The sequence below is a fragment of the Dufourea novaeangliae genome, unplaced genomic scaffold, assembly GCF_001272555.1.
Source record: "Dufourea novaeangliae isolate 0120121106 unplaced genomic scaffold, ASM127255v1 scaffold124, whole genome shotgun sequence".
Taxonomy (NCBI): domain Eukaryota; kingdom Metazoa; phylum Arthropoda; class Insecta; order Hymenoptera; family Halictidae; genus Dufourea; species Dufourea novaeangliae.
In genome coordinates, this window is record NW_015374010.1 from 916,506 (window position 1) to 938,044 (window position 21,539).

The 21,539-nt window shown below is 39.2% G+C and overlaps 1 protein-coding gene across 1 annotated transcript; it reads right to left on the reverse strand.

Annotated features, from left to right (window-relative positions):
* Window positions 1–95: 95 nt before the first annotated feature.
* LOC107188320 lies at window positions 96–14,177 on the reverse strand. The gene is made up of 9 exons (XM_015576596.1): window positions 14,118–14,177; window positions 12,735–12,787; window positions 10,303–10,407; window positions 9,550–9,669; window positions 8,980–9,294; window positions 8,410–8,570; window positions 8,164–8,322; window positions 326–490; window positions 96–250 (listed from the first exon to the last, which is right to left on the reverse strand). The coding sequence occupies exons 1-9, from the start codon at window positions 14,175–14,177 to the stop codon at window positions 96–98; spliced, it is 1,293 nt and encodes a 430-aa protein (XP_015432082.1).
* Between the last annotated feature and the right edge of the window lie 7,362 nt (window positions 14,178–21,539).

Sequence of the window (21,539 nt, forward strand, 5' to 3'; positions counted from 1 at the left end):
TAAGCATTTACTTTTTTAGATTTTTTCACAAGTGTTAATAATAATAAACTTTTCGCATTCACAATTCCTTTTCCTTGTTAATAGTAGTTCCTTGATCACGATTTGTAGAAGTTAATGTTGAACGTAATACCCAGTTTTTCAAAATCATGTTTAAAACAAACCATTAAGCATTTTATACTCTTTACCCATTTTTCTTCATCAATGTTCTCATGTATAATGTCCTGAAGTTGCATATTGACGTGACAAACACCTGAAACATATATTAGTTGATAGACACAGATACAGTGTGTAGACATATGTAACAATCATAAGACTAAATAATTACTGCAACTGCCCGATCGTATTTGACAACACATAATGCAAAGTGTTTTCAACGTCCGAATTTCACCGACATATTCAAAAACTCGAAGAGACGGTAAGTTCAAAAATAGCTTTCTTAACTGTATATCCAAGTTCTCTCGACTGTGCCACAATTGCAAACATAAGTACACTAAAGATAAGCAAGCAATAGTTGTTTAATTTTTATATCTAAAAATAACACATGTATTGTGAAAACAAAGTTATAAAAATAGATTTTATAAGTTAATAGTACTTTAACGTTATAGAATGTAGAAAAAGGAGAAAATAAGGATTCAAAAGGATGTTAATGTGTATTGGAGCGAAACGATGTGATCAAATGACGTTATTTGTCTTTTAAACCTAAGCAAAGCAAATGATTGTTCCCGCCAAATCATATTAGCATGTGTGACTGAAACAGACGAATCTCGTTTGTGATTTAATTAGACTCGTGCTCAGTTAATCCAACTCAATAGAATTGCCAAGTTTGCGTTTTCTTTATTTTCTTCATAAAGAAAAGCTTTTATCTATTATTTAATTGATAATATCTGTCAAAAACATATTTCATAAAATTTGCCGCCATTGTCAAATTGGCGGGACCTATTTCTCGTAGATGGCGTAAGGGCAGTATCTGGTAGCATTGCAGTTTCAGTGTTTCAAACTTCGAGAACACGGCAGCAAAGTTAACATTTTCCATCTAAAATGAATTGGAATGCCAAATTTTCGGAGATAGGCCATGGTGTGTACGTAGTTGAATTCCTTTATTAATCGTAGAGTAAATTAAAATGAGAGTTTTTGTAAAATGGTTAAACGTATGCGTTAAATGTGTGAATCTGCGATTTGTTTACAACCAATTGGTCTCTTACGGGTTTACTACATAAGAAAATTTCCGCGAAATCGTCTTTGTGCCTCTGTTTTTCCGTTTTGTGAGGGTCATACCCCGTTGAGTTAATTTTGGGTACGGATAAGAAAAATATATTGGAATATACATAGTTTGGTGGTGAATATTCTATTTCGTTGAAATAGCACAGTGGAGGAGGGTCGGAGGCGGGGGGGGGGGCTATCATCCTCTACCGAGCCACCAATCACGAACTTCGTAACATAATCACTTCTATTGGTCGTAGCCAGTCAAACACGGCCTGAGGGTCATTTGTCTCGGGGAAGCTGGAGTGATAAGATGTGAAATGAGATCGCTCGTGGCGAAAGTACGTATTATTACCTTTCACGTCTAATCATTTGTACTATTATTACTTCATTAGCTCTCTATCGTTACTTTCGTTGAATAGTTATTCAATTCAGTGTGAATAATCGTAAATTAATTTGGTATTGTGAGATAAAGTGAACCGATCTTTACAACTTTTGTCTTGCCCCGATACCAAGTAGTATTTACGCAGTTTTTGTATAATTTGCAATCTTTGGTGACACTCTCGAGTCAATAATTGTTTCGTTGTAACCCAACCATTGTTAATTTAGTATAATTACTTTGTAATAACGTTTATTTTCTGTTTCAGAATTCCGGCTAGAAAGAACGCGCCAACGACGCCATGATAGGGGACTCTCCCTTGAAACGCAAATTGGCGGGAAATTGGTCAACTCTGGTAAGTAATTACAACAAATAGGAGACACTCCATTACATATTTTTATTTTATTGCATTTTTACTTTTTTTATCGTAAGAATGATCGCGATTTCGTGCTTTACTGCGCTAAGATCAAGCAAAAATTCTTTCGAAAAGTATTTTACATTCAAATGCGTAGTTCAAGCATTCAATATGGCTTCTGTGACAGTTAGAAAATTTAAACCGTAGTGCTTCCAGACATTGAAATTGGAAATACTCGAACTTTAAAGCATCCCGGTCGCGAAATTATTTTAATTTTTATAATTTTCCAAGTTTGTCATTATGAAGTCTAAACAATACATCGCATAGCCGGCATGTTTTGTTTTTCGCGTGTGATACGTCTACGCCCGTCAAGTCAGTTGCATTAACATTAAACCGTACAGTTCCTATTTCGGCGGAAGAAACGCGAAGTATAAAACGCCCGTGTAGTCCTGGCCTTATACTTACAATGATTTTCTGAATATTTATAAAATTCGGAACGTGGTTTAGAGAAAAACGACGATCATGCTTACAACTCTAATAACGAATGTCTTTAAGACAATATATTAATAACAGGTATATAGAAATAATGGATATATTATATTCACAAGTTCAAGAATTATTTTGTAATACTTTAGCACTGAATATTTTTAAACTATTATATTTTTGCGTAGTTAAATCCATATTTGCATATTTAACTTTGTATTTGTCATTTAAAGGCACTATTTTTTCCGTAAACACTTAGTAAGATGTAAAAATAAAAAGGATACTTTTCTTTCGGAGAATTTGGTGGCCGCGCGCAAAGCGGTCGAGTAAAGTCAGTGTTGTTCAAATCGTAGAAGTTTTTTTTGTTTGTTCGGAGCGAACTGGCTCCGTGTAGAGTCTCACCGGAGATGTTAAGTCTTCGCGATACTAGAGTCAGTGTTTATTGCGTATTATTCATTACTTCCAGAGTGTCGGGACTCTTTCTGTTTTTTGAGTCGTGAAAATAGTTACTTGTTCGCCGGCTGAAATCTTCGGTCGCGATTGATGGTCTTTTATTTTTCCCTTCTTTTGCATTTAAAAATGCTCGTTCGGAAATGGTAGATTCAGTGCACCACTGAAGAGGATGTTTTTGAGCGAAGCTCTACCAACAGAGATTGTAAGTATCTTTATATTTTATTACTTCCACTATTCAATTGAAGCAGTTAGAATTTTGAGACGAGATAATAACAATTTTGTTCACTTCTTTTCAGATTAATCACATATTTTATCACTGAACACTCAAAAAGATGTCCTCAGGCAAAGCTCACATACATTACATATTTCATCACTGAACACTCAAAAAGATGTCCTCAGGCAAAGCTCCACCACCAAGGAATGTAAGTATCTTTATATTTTGTTATTTACATTATGCAGCCAAAGTAGCTAGAACTTTGGGAAGAGATTGTAACGTATTCTGTTCTTTTTTTTTCAGATTCTTCTCCAAAAAATGAAATTCTTCTCTTACAAGGAGTCCTTCTATCGTCGGGTGAGTCGCATGCTTTTTATTCCTCTGGTCCCCAGTCATGTCGTAGGACGATTGGTCCGAAGCGACACGGGTGACTGGTTGTATACGTGTTGAATTTGGCGAGTACAGTGAACGCGGATATGCAATCGTACGATTGCATATCAGCGAATAGTAACATTGATCCGTTGTGTTTCTTAGGTAGGCTAGGGTCTTCTAGTACGCTGCGTTTATTATTAGTAATACAATTCATAAATATTTCGTATTACAAGTATATTTATGATTTAAATGTTAAGAGTTCAGTTTAGAGGTGAACACGATGCAGATGAAATCATACTGCTTATAATGTAGTTCCTTTAACTGTTCAAGTGAACGCAAAATATTGATCTTGGATTTTAAGACAGAGTGTTCTATTGTTTGAACAATTTGTATTTTTTTATTAATTCAGTATATATCGAGAACATGGTAGTATGTTATGCATTTCACTAGAAAATGTAGTAATTTGATTATGATGCGTGCAATAATTTCACTGCAGTCATTTCAATATAGTCCTATGATATCATTTATGAATATAGAATGAAATACGGTTAGCTGATACAAAAATAATATTCAACTCATTAATGTGTGAGATAAATGTCGACGGTAGATTTGAATGTAGAGTAGAAGGAATGGAAATCATACTGGTATGTTTAAAATAGAGGGGAAAACGCGGTGGTGCCTTCTCAGATCAGAATGTTAGAGCAGTTAGCGCAATACCACGAGACACGACAGCACGTTTCAAATACCGGAACCAGTGTCGCAAGACACAAAGGTATCATTCGTATTTGCAAGTTCCATGAAATAGTGGAACACGTGTACTGGAAATCGCAATAAAGTATCGGTGCATAAAAAAAAGACGTATTAAGTTATGCCACCTGTGCATCGATATGCACGCCCTAGTGAAAAACCGCGTGTTATGGAATAATTTAACACGTTGTGTATGTATGACCATTGAACAGTGCATTGCGATTTCCAGTTATCGTGGCCGGTGTTTTCGTTGCCAGTGGCAAAGAACGCATCCGGTTACGTATACGGGTAGAGTACCGAAACGTACTGGCGTTTACTCATGACCACTTTATGGAGTGTGAGCGTTAAATGCAGGGAAGGTACTACTGTGTTTCACCAGCATGTATAGCGTTCCTTAAACATATTGGTATGGTAGACGTATATACTCAGAAGGAATGAGTATTTGTATTCTGTCCTTCAAAAAAAGGGCAGGCCCAGAGGTGTCCATCTACTCTTGCGAGCAGCATTCTTTCCCTCCGGAGGTAACCTGACTATGGGACTTGGATTGACTCGCTCGAGTCAATCTGAGGTCGGTAGTCGGGGAAACCTACGAGGGGAAGCTTGTAATTGCTTGTAGCTCGTGGGCGGCATTTGGACACCTTTGGTATTAGAGTTAATTTTTATGATAGTTAGTATTTAATACAATTTTATTTCACCTATTAGTCTGTTAATTATTATTTTCAACAGTTATACCGTCATTTGTAGACAAATAACTAAATGAATATAACTTAAATTTATTTACTATTTGAATACAATATATAATATATCAGTTTACTGTGAAGAAGTTTTGAGATTGATATTTTTGTCTTCATTGATAGTTTTAATAGAAATAAGAATATTCATGAAGCATCATTGAGAATATGCAATTCTAGATTAACAGTTTGTACTGAATTATATCAGAAATACGTACTACCACGTTGCTCTAAGACATAAATAAAAATTAAGTAGTGTATTTTGATACACTAAAAAAAATGATATTACAGACCATGTACAAGAAGGCGTTTCGCGACGGGTAGATTTCTGCGTCAAAGTGACATGTTTGTTACACTTATGTTATGTCTTATATTGACTTTGACGACGGGATCGCCCGAGGGTTATTCAATACATAGAGTCATTTATCTAATTGCAGAGTCTTGCTTAGAGTCTTAATAACTAAATTCTACAATATTAATAAATAGTCAATCTTTGATTTTCAATTTTTATTAATACAAAGTCGAGTCACTTTTATTGCAAAATGAAATGAAAAAGAATAAAAGAGAAGTAGCCCGTTAGAAGAGCAAAAAGTAATAATTATTTTAGTTAGGATTTTCAGGATAATTATTCCGTGTTCGTTGCTCGAACCCTTTCACGTGCCCAGGTGCTACTTGGTTGGGCGAGAGCAACGGGGAACGATGACTTGATTTCATATAATAATAACATGTCTATGCGACTGGCAATGCGTTAGCTTACCGTGCACGACGTATTTTCCACTTATGTGTGTGTGTGATTAGGCAGTGGAATTGCGTCGTTTAGATTTCTATCAATTAACATTTCATCTGTAATTGTTCCGTGGAACAATTTCGCACAATTTCCGGTATCGGTCGTACATATTCCTTTGCTTTATACAATGTTTATAATAAAATTTCCATGGAATATGTACCGGTTTAGAGTATCTCGCTATCAGACGAGAAAATTAACGCGTAATCGATATAAAGTGTACTAAGTATACGTATATTGCTTAAACAATTTTTCTATTCTCGCAATGGATGCTAGCCTTTGCCAGTCGATTTCAGGAAAATGGTACGTACCTATTAGAGTGTGCAAGTTGAATATCATGTTCGGGTGTCGGAGGTGTCCCGGGACGTCCTCCCTAGGTGTTAGGCTAATTTGCACCCGGGCAAATGATTGAGAACCGTGGAGTGTTGTGTGTTGGTGAGAATCTGTCTTTTGCCAATTTTTTTTTTAAATAGAGGGCTACGTAGGTAGGTAGCATACTTTCTGGTCTGTGAATGTACGATTAGACTGTAAGTAGGTAGGGGCCGGGGCAGGCTATCACATTCTCTGATCACGCTGAGGTTTCGCGTCATAGTCCTGCTACCGGGATAATTTGTAGCGTCGATTCGAAGTTGGTCCAGACAGAGCATGCTGTCTGCTTTCGATTTTGATTTCGATTCTTCAAATTCGGCGAACCCCAAGGGGTCGTTGGATTGGAGTTGTTGGTCGTCCACAACCGAGCAGTTTGAGGGTTTTAGATGGGCGGACCGCTGAAGAAAAGAAGAGGCCCAGCACAAACTGTGTATTCAAGAGGGCAGCAACGAATGGCTCTGCATCTTCGGATGTGGAGTCATTACTAGTTTTTCACTGTACTCGCCTGTAGTTGTAGTAGTAGTCTTTATGTTGGCCGCCATATCGGCCCAACGACCAGCAATATTGGGCAAAATCGCGGATTGTATTAGTGTTGCGTAAGAGTAGATCACGGGTTGCATTAGTCTTGTAAATTGTAATTATTGATTTTCTTAATTACTTAAAGAATAGTGTTGCGTATGATGAGTTCGCGTTTGTTTTGAGATAGTTTTTATATTTCCAGATAGTGTTGCGATAATGACTGAGCGCGATTGCTTATATTTATTATTGGAATTAAAGTTTTGTTGAATTAAAGTCATTGTGTTGATTGATTCAAATAGTCAGTTTTTTCTGTTGAGTTAGTGTTGCGATACAGATTGATCGGGTTTGTTTGTAGTGTTGCGAATTATGAAATGCCCAAAACGAAGCTGAAACCACACCAGAACCACAAAGTAGCTGAAATAGCTGCGAAGAGTGGTTCACAGCCTAAGTGGCTGTACCGATTTCGCCAATTTAAAGTTAGTGTTGCGTTTTGTGAGATGAAGGTGCACGGGAGTTTTTTTTTATTTTTGGATTCAGTAAATTAGTGTGGCGAATAGAGAATGCACTTCTCGCGTTTTTTGAGAATCTGGATACTTATTAACAAATGATTCTGATTAGTGTTGCGGGTGATCAGCGCCTATGTGGCTGCTCTTGGGATTTTTTCACATCATATTTAATAAATTAGTGTTGTGGAAAAACAAATGGTCCTCTCACGGGGTTTTCGGTTAAGTAAATGGAATGCAAAGAGTGGACAGTTTGAGCCTCCCGTAGGAGGCTGCTATTTTTTCATTTGCAATTTTTTATATACTGCTGTTTCTGGGAATGAAAAATATTTGAGTTAAACGCAATAACCGTGTGTATTCTGTTCGTTCCTTGCTGGGCGACAGAGTAGTATTGTGTTCCTATCGTGATTAATCGTGCGTGCATTAACCGAGCGTATACTGTTCAGTAGACGTTCGTTTAGTGTTGGCCAGTTTATTGCACCTTAGGAATGCTCCTCGTTCACATGTATTTATCATACATATGTACAAGTGGACGTAACCCAGTCTGTCACCGAGCAAGAAATGAACGGCTACATATAATGTCGCGTTTAATTTATATATTTTTATCATAGAAAATGCGGTATATATAATATTGTTTTAATATAATGTTTCAATACTAAATAACTTTTGAGCATAAACTCTTTTGTTATCGTTCAACGTAACACACGATTAAAGTGATCAAAAGGTGCGTACATTCAGTCCACCCTACATTTAACTACGTCGAACAATTGAACTCGTTAATTGATCAATTCCTTGAAATTTGGCCCCCTATACCCCGAAAGATGCAATAAACGAGCGTTTATTGTATTTGTAATCACTAGTTTTTTGAGATACCGGCATCTTCTCTCGATAAGAAGGGTTCGTGTGGTCGGCTCCTCACAGGTGGCACTAAGGAGCAACCCGTGATTTGAAATATGTAGTGCGTAAGTTGGAAATAGTCGTAGGGTAAAACAGTACGAAAGATTAACGACAAAGAGACTCGTAGTTTAAATAGAAATGATTCAGTTTTGATTACCTAATGAGTTCGAATACCACGAGCAAAGTGTTTTAATCGTGCAATCAAGACACCAGGGTTGTCGAAATCTAAGGTCAATGCCTGTAGACAGTGCGAAGGTGTGTATCCGTGTAGATTTTGTCAAGAACTGTTTGTGAATATCGTATTCCGGTATTCCAACTAGAGACGAATGTAATTCATGTTTGTTGCGTAGGATGTAAATTAAAAATATATTATTAAATAGTTGTCAATTGAGTAGTTTCTTACTTATAGCATACTGTATTTTAAGTGCTGGCGCTAAAGAATGCGCTTTTCTCCATGCTTTGTCGGGTATCAGGACTAGTCCATTATTTTTCACTGAAACACGATTTTGTACTTCTTCTTCTAGACACAGTAGTTGTAGCCATTGCCAATTACGCTGAAGTTTTCTGCGTTCACAGCAATATGTTAAATACTAGTTAAAAGCTCTTTAGACGGTACTGTTATTTATAACATATTACTACATCTTTTTAATTAATCAGCACCAAAAGAAATAGTTGTGCACTTTTTATAACGTATTTCTTTTTCACTGGGAAATAATTTTCGTTATGATTGATTGTGTGAATTGAACAATGAATATTTTTAATAAAGTTCATTTCCGTATTCGATTTTGTGTGTTCTTAAAGCATTGTACTTATATAAATAGTTTCGAGGTTAAATTTTTATATCAGGTTAGATGTTGGCTGCATTTATGCTTATTGATTTTATCGGTGACTATGAATATCATTAAGTTTCGTGTTGTTAAGTAGTACTATGAAACAAATCAAAACTAACGAAAAGATTAAGCAGCTTATGTACCTGGCCAGATTTACAAGCAGATCCCCCGTGGGAGTCGCTATGTACTCGTAGTTTATAGATAGGGTGGTGAGACATTCTAAACAACCGATTGCACAGAACCAGTCGCGTTTATTGATCTTTTTCATCGGACGAAATCTTGATCCAGCCCGACAGTCATCGTCTGTCGAGATGCCAACCATTTTCTCGAACGCGCGCCAACAATACACGTATTTCATTGTTTCACGAGAGTTGTACAACGCCGTGAGAAGTCGTATACCTTCATCCGGTATTAATGACAAACCTTCCAGGCAAATAGATTCTAGGCTATTCTGTTTACTACAATGTACGATATGCATGTAAAATAAATCTTAGTATGTTGAAATCGACGTTCCCTATTCCATCGAGATTTTATGATTTTATATATGTATCGATTTTACACAATGGAAATAGGACAGCTGCACGATCGTCTAGCATAAAATTTTACTGACCGGTATGTGATGCTTATGATTTTTTGTTAACAAGCGTACAGGATACGGCTGGTGCTTATAGTTGTATACGAACGTACAGAAAATTCTTGAAAAACTCACTTACTAGATGAGTGCTGCAAGACTGTTTATCAGGGTTTCACGGCCAATAGGATCGAAGGTTCTTAGACGTATTAGTTGCTCCCATATGCTGATATTTTTTTGTTGTTGCCGACTACGTATCAATCTATGAGGATTAATAATAAAAACAAACTTTTCCGAATGTTGCTTAAGCACTAAATTAATGTTTGAACGCGTGTAGATCCTAATACGGAACCGTCTGGAGAGTATCGGTTGATCGTGACACCGTTGATATAAAATCTAAAGTGAATATCCATAGAATCGTTGGACTTCTTTCTGACAAATCGTCACGTCAATCGACGTACTCACTTGGACAGGGTCACGAGGAGTGCTTGATTTACATCTTTCTGGTACGGAGCTGAGTTTCTTGCCGCGGTTGAGTACAGGTGCCAGTAGAAACGGGCCTGGGCATAATAACTTTTTAATTACCGGCCACGGGGGCACGTTCCCGCCGACCGACATTCGTAATTGAGTCCTAGCCGTTCGGGTTAATTGAGTTCTCCCCGGTGTGTCTCGATTCACCGGGTTTCCTTCGGTGATATACGCACCTCCCTCGAGGGCAGACGCAAATTCGAGGGCCCCCTTGGAAACGCGGCCCTCTCGCAGTGCAGCATCATTTCCCAATGTCTTCGTGACGCGTCCCCGTGTCCCGTTCTGTGTGGCATTGTTTCAAACTTTATTCTTCTTGGGCATTCTATTGTCGCGCGTCTCTATGTCGTTATTGTAATTGAAATATTACCTTGAAAGTCGTTTCAGCAGCTCTTCTGCGAGAAGATCCTGTTCCTCCGTTATGTTGTAACATACTGAATAGTTTCCACAGGTGGAGTGTCGAGAAGCTTCGTTTCTATAGAGAAAAATGAGTTATAGAATATTAGATTCAGTCATATCCTCAGTTTTCTTTTGTCGATTTTGGGTAAAAAAATAGAACAACTGTTGTTTTATTTATTTCCCACATATATTACCGTTTATAAAAATTTAGATAGATGATGGATAATACGAATCATATATTTTTCACCTATACGTAAGAATTGATAGCGCTACCTTGGACATGGTTGTTCGAAATTTTCAACAGATATGCTGGACTCCGCCGACTTCTGTCCACATATCGATTGGTCCATACAAACTGATAATGCTTCTTCCCTTTCGGAAATGAGAAGATATATACTATTTAGACAAGTTTATAATAACTTTTAAAAATTCTCATTCTAGTGATTGTTGTACTGTTACCTGGTACATGGCTGTTGATGTTCTTCAGTAGATGAACTACCACATACCGACTGGTTTACACAAACAGTTCTTCTCTCTCTTCTTAAATATAAAAGGAACATATTTACATACATCTTCGTACAAAACGGTATTCAGTTATTGTTCTAATAATTTTAATTGATTTGCAACCGAGTGCAAGGCTGTTGATGATCTTCAGTAGATGAACTGCCACATACCGACTGATTTACACAAACAGTTGTTTTCTCTCCTCTTAAATAAAAAAAGACCGTATTTAGATAAATCTTCGTACAAGGCGGTATTCAGTTATTGCTCTAATAATTTTAATTGATTTATAACCTAGTGCACGGCTCTTGGATGACATCGGAAGATGAATTGGAGTCTTTTGATGCAACGTCACATGTACACGGTTCTCTGCAAACGGGAGTACGGTTTTTTTTGTCATTCTTACATGTTTATACTATGGATTATACCAACTTCTAATTTTTCTTTAAATAGTTACAGACATTACCTAGTACACGACTCAACACTTTGAGTACGTAAATTACACATGGTCCATACATTATATCCACATACCGATTGTTTTTTACAAACGTAAAATGGCATTTCTCTTCTGAAAACAGAGAGAGCATTATTTTCAATACTGTACGGATTTTTTAATGTTTCATGTAATACTACCAATGATACCTTGGGCATGATTTCTCGAGTACCATATCGGGGGAATCAAATTCGTTTGACGTACTTGCACATACTGTTGGGTTTTGGCAAACGGTGATGGTCTCAGCTCTTTAAAAAAATGTTTTTGTACAATAATTCTGTAGAAAGTTTTTGTTCATTATTTATTGAATCAAGATAAACATTTGTCTGAAATATTATTCAAAGAAAAAGACATGTGATAAAATTTTCTTCATCTCTGTAGAGATTGCAAAGATTGCTTACTGACAACTTGCTTTATGATATAATGAGGATGGTGATGCTATTATAAAGAGTTTGAGGAAGCGTGATTATAGGGAGAAAATACTGTATTGAATTTATTGCTAGAATGTTACCTAGTACATGTCGGTGTGGCGAGTTCAGCAGATGATCTAGATTCGTTTGATTCATCACGACAGACAGAATTACTTGTACAAACGGTAGTATCCTCTTTCCTTAATCGAGTTTTAATTTCGCTGGTGTATGTGTTATTATTACACCAACTTTATCTTTATATGAATTTATTTATTCTGGAACATTATTTACCTCGTACACGGTAGTTGGAGAGATCGAGTAAGTGAATTGGAATCGCCTGACTCATTACAAGACACTGACTGTATTACGCATGTAGGAATATTTCTAGACCTTTTAAAACATTAATCGATAAGAAGAATTACATGTTCGATGCATATGACATATTTGCATATTAAAATATTTTACCTAGTATTTCGGTACAACTTTTTCATACAGAAGTTCGATTCTTTCGGTGACACTTCGCAATTTTCGCAACTGGACGTGGCGTTGTTTCTTTGCGAAATTAAATAAAGAAACGGAGTTTAGTATAAGAATGGTAATATTAAAAAAAAAATAAAATCTTACCCGCAATTTTGTCTCTTCAATATATTAACACAGAAGTCAGATTCATCGTTTTCCCGGTCGCGAAAGGAATGTTCGTTGCAGAAAATTGAATTTATAGCCATTCTTGAAATAAATAGTAAATAAATATAAAACACCAGAAAAGAGAAAATTATATTACTGCCTTTACATTATGCACAGTCAAATAACGATTTAGGTTAAAGATATTAAGATTTGCAAATGTTTTCTTGCATACAATGTGTCCCGAAGTAGATTTAGTAATTAAGGTAAAGACAGTAAATATTCTTTTGACCCGTTGATAACATTAATAGTAATATATCTAATTAATTTTATTCCGTTGTTTAAAAATGTTGTATTTACCTCGGGATTTGAACTCACATGTTAAGAGGTCGATTGTAACCGTACCATAGATACTTTAAAATCCAATATGCCTGCAAGATAAACAAACGTTCTCACATTTGATGCTTATGGCGGGAATGATTGAGGTACTTCTTTCTAAGTACCACAGCTTCTATCATTTCCGTCTGGCACCAGCACCTGACGCACTTACGAGTCGAAGTGGCATTTTAACGAAACTGTACCGGGAAAAAGCTTATCGGCTGTATGTGTACCATTATCACACACGGTGGAATGCATCCTACATTAAGGGGGAGAAGAAACGAATTGACTCGTCATTAACTGGCTCTCACGCTTACTAATACGATCCCAGTTCTATATACACCGGGTGTCCTACAATATCTAAACTTCTGAAGCCAAACTGATCAATCAAATCTGTCTTCGATAAAATTCTCAATTTTGTAATATAGTGTCAATTACATTACTTTCTTATGCAACAAAGTCGGTATTATATTTACAAGAACTTACTCTATTTCTTCAAAGTAACCCTGTTAGTTCAGCAAATAATCTCTTTTCAAATTACGAGGATCACCTTCTGCCCCCTTTCTCCTATCAAACGTTGGAAAGTTCTAACGTCAGGTTATAGACATTTAATTAAGAGTTTTTATCAGACTTTACGTTTATAAGGGGTCCCAGACATCGTTTCATGAGTTTCGGTAAAGAAGTTACACGGGACTGGTGGAAGAGGGACGGGAACGAAAAAGCGAGACAATCGCAAAGACCGAGGCAGAGTTCGTGGGTGCGGTTCCAATTATCCACAGTGGCTCTCGGAAAGGAAAAAGGACCACCGTAGCCCCTAGGCCGTAAAAAGGGTGGGGTCTTACAATTCCCTTTTCTTTCTGTTTCTTCATTCAACCCTCCCGGAGATCGTGTCGAATCGATTCTCCTCGACTCGTTTGCAAGCCGTCCAACCGGTGACGCACCGGATACGTGGTTGCCGCGAATTATCATTTTTTCCGGGGGAAAATATTTTGCATATTTTCGACCAGTTTCATCGCTCGTTCATGGTGTTTTGATTACCAGATTATAATTCGATCGTTATTTTATCTTCCCTGTCTTTCGGTCTGTTTTGACACGCTCCGAACGATAAATAACAATTTGATGATATATACTTTTATGTATATTTATTTATTTAATTTCTACCTCGCGACCAAGAACTTTGCACTATTGCACCTATCTACTCTTTGGTATCATTTTCCCCTTTTCTTTCGTTGTCTTTTTCTTTCGTTATTCTTACTACCTCATCGTTCCAATATCTTTTTCACATGTTCTACACATTCTGTCCTCTTATTTCCTCTAGTATCTATTTCCCTTTTCTATATTTCCACATCTTATTCTAGCCATAAGGCTCTGGCTTCCTCTTACACCTTTAGATGCTGCTATATCACAATGTATTTTGACTCCCATATCTTGTTGCATTGCCATTGCTCTTGCTTTACTTTATCTTTTCCTTCTAGTATTTTTGTTATTCCCTTCCCTTCCCATTTTTCTTGCTCTATTCCAAGTTTGCTGTACCCGTTGCTGTTTAAATATTCCGTCCTTTCTCTGCTGTTCCTCGTAATACTGTGCCTCTTTCCTTCGCTCGTTTAAGCACTCCTTCTCTAAGTAACAATTTCATGATATGAATATTAATTCATGCGATATCTGCGTAACTCAGTACCGTCGTAGGTCTCCATTAGACTTCAGGACAACGTGGTTCTGTTTTCTGTTCTTCAAGGCATTCACGTTTTTGTCATCCTCGACATAGACCAGGTTCGAGTCATTCAGACAATCCACCGGGAATTGTACCGTTTCATTTCTTTATGTGCGATCCCTTATTTCTTGCTTGGGGTCTCATTCAACCGCAACCCGTTGATGCGACGCAGCATTCCGTTCCCCGTGGAAACATAACTTTTTCCGTAACGTCGACGATTCCGAAAATAGGTTCCACCCGGAAGAAGACTTGTCTCTATTTATGTCCTCGCGACGGATCTACGACGGTCGTTATCGCTTTTACATCGGTCGCGGTGTGTGCGCGCCTCAATGGGCTACAAACGGTCCTCGTGAAAATACTTACTAGAGCGTGCCTCGAGACACAATGCAACCGGTGCTCTGTAAGCGAAAAGTCACTGGACGAAGGCGAGTCACAGGCATGTGTGTCCGCTCACTCTGAGATACATGGTGCAGCTACCTGCGTAGGTGACCGAGGATACTTTCGATGTAGCTCCAAATACGGTTGGATTTGGAAAAAAAAGGATCGTACGATCGTTATTCCTTTTTTTCTTTTGCATTTTTGCTTCTATGCGCGACCTCGCAAATTGTGATTTATGTATCGAACGGAATTTTTTTTCGTACAACATTCTTTGGTAATTCTTGACTGATATGGAAATTTAGATGTCCTTTCATTAGATTATACGAAGGGATAGTTATATTTCTTGGTGACGATACACACGTTTAGGAACTTTAGTTTTATATTCTAATATCAGGTTCAGGAGAATAGTTCCGATCGTAGAGCTATAAATAGCAAGAAACATTAGTACAGAAATCCGCTTGGATATTCACAAGAAGAATACCATATCTATAATATATTCAATCGAAACGTTTCACATGACACACTCCACTTACTACGGTCGCAACTATAAAATCTTGTGCTCCCCATTCGTAACGGATCTAAATTCAGTATTGAATTGTCGCGTAGCGATCCGAGTAAAAATCGACAACCTCTCATCCGCCATGCGTACAGCGGTTGCAATTAAAGCTCGTTCTCTAGTCGCAGCTTTACGAGAAGGTGCGCGCTAACTGTTTCCTTGGTTTACCGGGCAGCGCGACGTTGATAGTAAAGCGTTGGATAACGACAGAGTAAATTGTATCGCGAGCGTTTTAACGCATTCATTTGCATAAATATTCGTCGGGTGCTGCTCGCGTTCCCGTACGAGTTTTCCAGTGCCAGCACAGGTTACCCCGCGTCTCCGAGTTTCGTTGTACAATTTATTCGGCCTGTTTGCTTTTGTTTTTTCCCCCCTAGGAATCCCATATTGCGTCATCACGTGTTCTTGTGCGCGGTCTCTGCGCGCAGGGACTTTGTGTAGGATTTTACGACTGGGCGAGGTGTTTCTAAGCGCGCCCTATCCGGTTTCCAGTACGCGTAAACAACGAAAAAAAAAAAAACAAAACTATTAAACATCCTTAGCTCATTAAGTGCATTCGCTTGTAGAAGGTTATCATATAAATTACCGATAAGATGATACAAGTAACTAATGTCGGTTTACCATTATAAATCGTAACGTTGATTTAATTCCCTCGCGGTTTCCCGCGGAAAACGCCTCTGCAACGTCTCCGAAATGGTTCTGCGTGTTTCGAATTCAACGGGATTTTTGTTGTATGGAAACATCGAACGTAGGAGGTGTACTCGTCGTTACTAAAAGTGCACTTATACGATTACGATGGAACGATGTCGATTAGCCGAACTGGTCCGAGGAGAAGTTGGAAAAGTTATTAAAACGAACGAAACGTGTAAAATTATAACGGGTTACTTTACCGACGTTGAGTAATCGAGGTTCTTCTGTGTTTGCATTAATTTACAGGTCGAATGAATGTTTCCTCTGTCCGTGATTTAAATAACATTTTCAATTAATCCCGAAGTTCGTCAGGTTTACAAGGTATCGAATGGCGTTAACAGAATTCTAAGTTACCGAGTCGCCCGTTGCGTGTAGTGTACCCAAATGAGCGAAACACATTCCAGAAATTTTATTGCATCGTCGAAAATCCTTGTTCGGGCCCCGTCCAACGATCAGCTTCTTTCGATTCGGTGTTTTCGGCCGACCGTGAAATTCTCTGTCGCGTCCCCCCGAGGAACGGCGGGACTACTCGACGGTAGAGTGTGGATTTATAGGCTTTAATTAAATGCTATTCATTAGGCTTGGTCGCGCACGAGCGCTCCTTGGTAGCTCGGTATTGGCTCGAATGTTCTCGAAAAGCACCGATTAGCCAGGTCGGTATCGTGTTCGTCGCATTAGACCACACAGGTCGGTCAAAGTCTTTTCGACAGCTCCTTGACGATAATTTTATATGACTTTACGGCGAGCACGATGTTATCCGATATACCGCGGTCCCCCTTAATCTAAGACGTCGAGTGTTACTGATATTAGGTTGTTCGAATACAAATGAAACTAATTTAACAGAGAAATGTTAATGTTTGAGGTGTCTACAGCCTACAGGTTTAGGGCAGATTTAGGTGACACTAATGCCAAAAGATTGGCATCATTATCTCACATTTTTCTCTCGATAGAAATATATAATATTGGATAATTATAATCGACGACTCACTGTATAGATGTATATAAAGCAAAAAATGCGTGATTCACCGTAGGAAGATTCCAGGAGTTTTTTTCTGCATTCGAATACACTCTTAATGAAACGTTTATATCCTACATCGTTAAAATACAGCCTCGTTGCTCGTTTCTTTCGGCCACATTCCGACGCTATCATTATTCAATTTCACCCCGGTGATTTTTTCGCTAGGGCCGCGTTATCGGTTCTCCATTTCTCCATTCACCCCTCCCTGTAATAACTTCCCAAAAAGTGGGCTCGATGAAGCGGTCTGATTAGGCGGCTTGATTTATCATCCTCGTTTCTGGGCGCATATACCTATAGCGTGTAGTGGGCCAGCCACGTACGGGAACGGTCTGCGCCGCGTGCAATCTCGTTAAAATTTATTCATGATTCGGTACCGCGGACGCATCCTTAGCAAAACCCCAACGGGGACTGGTCCGACTGGTCGCGCGGTCCAAATATTCGTTCGGACGGCCTATTTTCCGCGTAATGCGATAGGGGCTTAATACCACTCTCTCTCGAACCGGTCGCGAGCCCTGATTTATCGATCGGCGGTGTATCGACTTTGTTGTGGCTCTCGCTTTGGTAATCCTCCCGCGGTTTTGGACAGGCGAACGTTATGCTTTCTTATTGTCCTGCCGACACGACATCACGGTGCATTTCAAGCACGTTTAATAGGTAAATTACGGCTATCAATAAGGTGTTCGAAGGGTAGAAACGGAGGGAGTGGTTTCTTTTGAATCGTGTATTCGCTGGGGATAAATCGCGAGCTGTCTTTGAGAACATTTCGGTAGAAGGTCGATTATCGGAAATTTCCAAAAATTAATTACAGTAAATCATGGACGAGTGTTCGAAGGCTCCTCGTCATTGAGTGTTCAGACGTCATCCCTACCATCGAGGGGAGGTCTTACGTGGAACAGTTAGTGTTATATGTTTAGAACTATATTATAAGCTCGTGTATATTTACATTTCTTCGAAGGGTATATTGAAGTTTGGAGGAAGTAATGGTACCTACTCATTAATAGATACGTAGTAACACCTACTTGGGTTACGATCTCCCCAAATAGGTAACTTCGTTCGCGGTAGCGTCGCGAAATCTCTCGAAAAAAGAAACAGGGCGAGGTCCGAGGCAGTCTGGCCACGGAGCGCAGTGTAACAGGGAGGGTCTGAATTAATCACAGTGAGTCGGGAAATCCGTTGTCGGGTTTTTATTCGTATAGGAGGGGTGGGTGAAGGGGGGGAGGCGAAGCTGTTCCCTTCCAGACGGTTTCGTGTACTTCAGGAGTGATGCGCTGGCACCTTGTCAGACTTGTAGGCGTTTCGCCCGCCTCGCTTCATACCTTCAACTTGTACAATGGGGGTACAACGACGTGGAGAAAGAGGAAGAGCATGCTCGCCCACCTCCGAAACTAATAAGTATTGTCCATCAGGCGCATTGTTTCGATGCCCACGTAGCCACGGCCAACACGTTCGGAACAAGTTACAGTTTAAAGTACCCGGGTCGTTAGTTAGACGGGAAGGGTGGTGACCGCTCTCTCGATTCGTTAGAACCCGTGTGCACTGGCACCCACCGGACGTGTTCGTACCTTGGGGGAGAGTATCAGGATTTCGATGGCTGACAATACTTTATCGTTTTGAAACTTTCCTCGGTCCCTAGAGCGATTTCATTTTATTCTTCACGGGTAGACTGTTATTTTATCGTTGAGTGCCGATTTAGTTAGCGACGTAGGTACTGGAAAAGTAAGCGTAAGATTTTCTCACGGTTGAACGTTCATTTGACACATTCACCTTCCGCGTGTAGAAATATTTAAGATCGTATAATATACGTATTTAATGCAGGAAAATACTAAAATTCAAAGTGTAAGTTACGTTTGTCAAAAAGTATTGAAAAAATTGGTTTTTGATATTTACAATTACGGCATGATGCGAATTTTGCAAAACATAACTCGTAACTAACACGTCACATAGTAGTTATCGTGTTCAAATCACACGTTTCTTCAGGCTCCCCCGCCAATACCAATGTTATAACCGCGGGGATCATAATTTTCGTCATTTATCCTTTATGCTCGTTAATACCGCAATTTGTAGTAGGTCGTAAATTGGCAACAGTTCGACTACACATTTCTAAGTAGGTACTTCAATCCCCTGAGTTACATCTTTTTCGTAACTTACGTTGTTTCTATCAGCCACTGTAAGAGTCAGATGTTTATTCAAACTCTCAGTTCCGTAGATTATCATATAAAACCCAAAATTATATTTTCTTTAAGCAAATCCTTCCTTCGTTTCCAAGGAAAGTTCTGAAATTTCGTGGCAACACATTTACTCGGGACCACCTGTATACCTCATTCAACGAGTCGAGTTAATAATATACAAAGGCCAGGTGATAATCATTCAGGTGGTACAGGGACAGTTGCTAGTCAATAGCTGAGCTTAGCACGCGAATGTTCCGTTTATTTCTACTGACTCGTCTCATCGACTGGACAATAGTAATTCATCCGTTTCAACACGCTTCACACCTTGCATCTCTTGTTGCACACTTTCATCCCCAAAGTGTGTATGTGTACATATATTTCTGGGAACTCTCGGCGCACGCAGTGTCCGTAGTTGGTCATATATTGTAGTTGACCACGTTCAACTGGTGGTTGCCGGTTTTCCGTCTACGGAGCTCCTCTCTATTTACATAACACTCGTAAGCGCCACGTTAAGACCCCCGTTTAGATTTAACTACCACTTCGGGAAATCATATTAACCAAATACTGCAGTCGTTATGCGGGGGATCCCGATGCGCTGGAAATAAATTACCGGAGGGCACCCCTTGGAACCTGACTGCGGTGAATGGGACGGAGTAAAGAAAGAAAACGGCTCTTCGCGTTCGTTGCCCGATGGGGACCCACCGCGCTTCGGAATTCTTTACGATTTCTATTCAATCCCTTTATCGTCCCTTCGCTCGCGTTGGAATTCCATTCCCGGATCTGGTTGTTGTGACCCAGCCGTCGATCACGCGCGTGTTTCGCGTCTTGTGCTCCTAATTACGTTACCGATCGCTACCTACACTCTAATTTTCTTGTTAACTTAATTGTCAACGGGCTGTGAATGTTTTGTGTAGATATAAATTTGTATAGATGGAATTACTTTGGTCTTGTTACTTCGGTTGAATTTAAGTCGATATTAAGTTTCTAGGAGGCAAATTATAGAAAATTAAAAATGAAATATTTTTCCTAAATAATAGTTTGTCGAAAGGGAATGTTTTGGTACTTCGATAACATCTGTTAATCTTGTCAAGAAGATCCGATGTGATGGCTGGTTGTTTTCTAGGTCTCAACAAATAACATAAACTATAGGTGAATACTGCAAACTGCATTCAAGATTTATCAAATAAAGTATGCTGACTTAGAAATCGGCGCGTCACACATACACTAACGGCTAAAAGTATGGGACCAGGTCTGATAATTATTACTTTGGCTGCTGCGTTATGACGAAGAAAGACAAACAAAACAATGACCAATGATGTAAAAACAAACATTATTCCATAAAACAAAGCCATTTCCGATGAGAAAAACGTGAACCGTTCCTGGGAAGGGGAATGAAATTTCAGCCAGCATCGAAAATATTAAAGAAAAGAAAAAAATATTATTCTACAAAGATTTGACAAAAATAATGTGCTAAAACTGATTGCGAATGATTTGTATACATATACTGATTACGTAACTTTCATTATATCGTAACAGAATACCGAGTTACTGTTCCATCAATCCTGAACTCTGTCCCATACTTTTGGCCTGTAGTGTATGTATACAACGTCTGGTAGCGAACGCGTTAAAACAAAATTTCCAGTAACTCAGGGGTCAAGAAACGAATTCTCGGGTTCTAATGCACGCCACCAAATCATCCTTAAAGCCCTCCCGAACGTCAAAGTTTCAGCCCTCCGTTCGAATCCCATAACTTCCAGCTTGCTCAAACCTCTTCAACGATGTCCATAATTTCAGCCGTTTCGTACAAGCATCCTTGTCCGAAGACAAGTCACGAAAAGAGTTGGAAGAACGGAACCATTGCGAAACTATCGTAACCGTCCGCGGTCGAAAGGGCTCGTGTATTAGCGGATACACGAATCGTATCGTACGAATACCGAGCGCATTGTTTCCTCGATAAATTCGACCGTTGCGCAAGGTTTTATCATGTATAAATTTCGCTGCTGTGTTGTGAGCCCCTGATGGTAGACCTTGCCTCGAAAAGAAGGGTACACACGCGGCACGGAAAGGGAGATCGACCAGGTGGCGTGAAGGGAAGGGGAGGGGGCTCTCTGTTGCACCTTCGCGTATGAAATAAATTGGCCTTTATATTAGCGCGAGTCGCGGCATAAATCCCGGTTCTCATTGTATCGGCCCCCGTGGGTGGACCGACGCCTGTGTTGCACGTGGGCAAAAGTCCGCTTCCCTCCGGTTCGAAAGTGGCGCGCGATCGTGGGGGTGGAGGAGG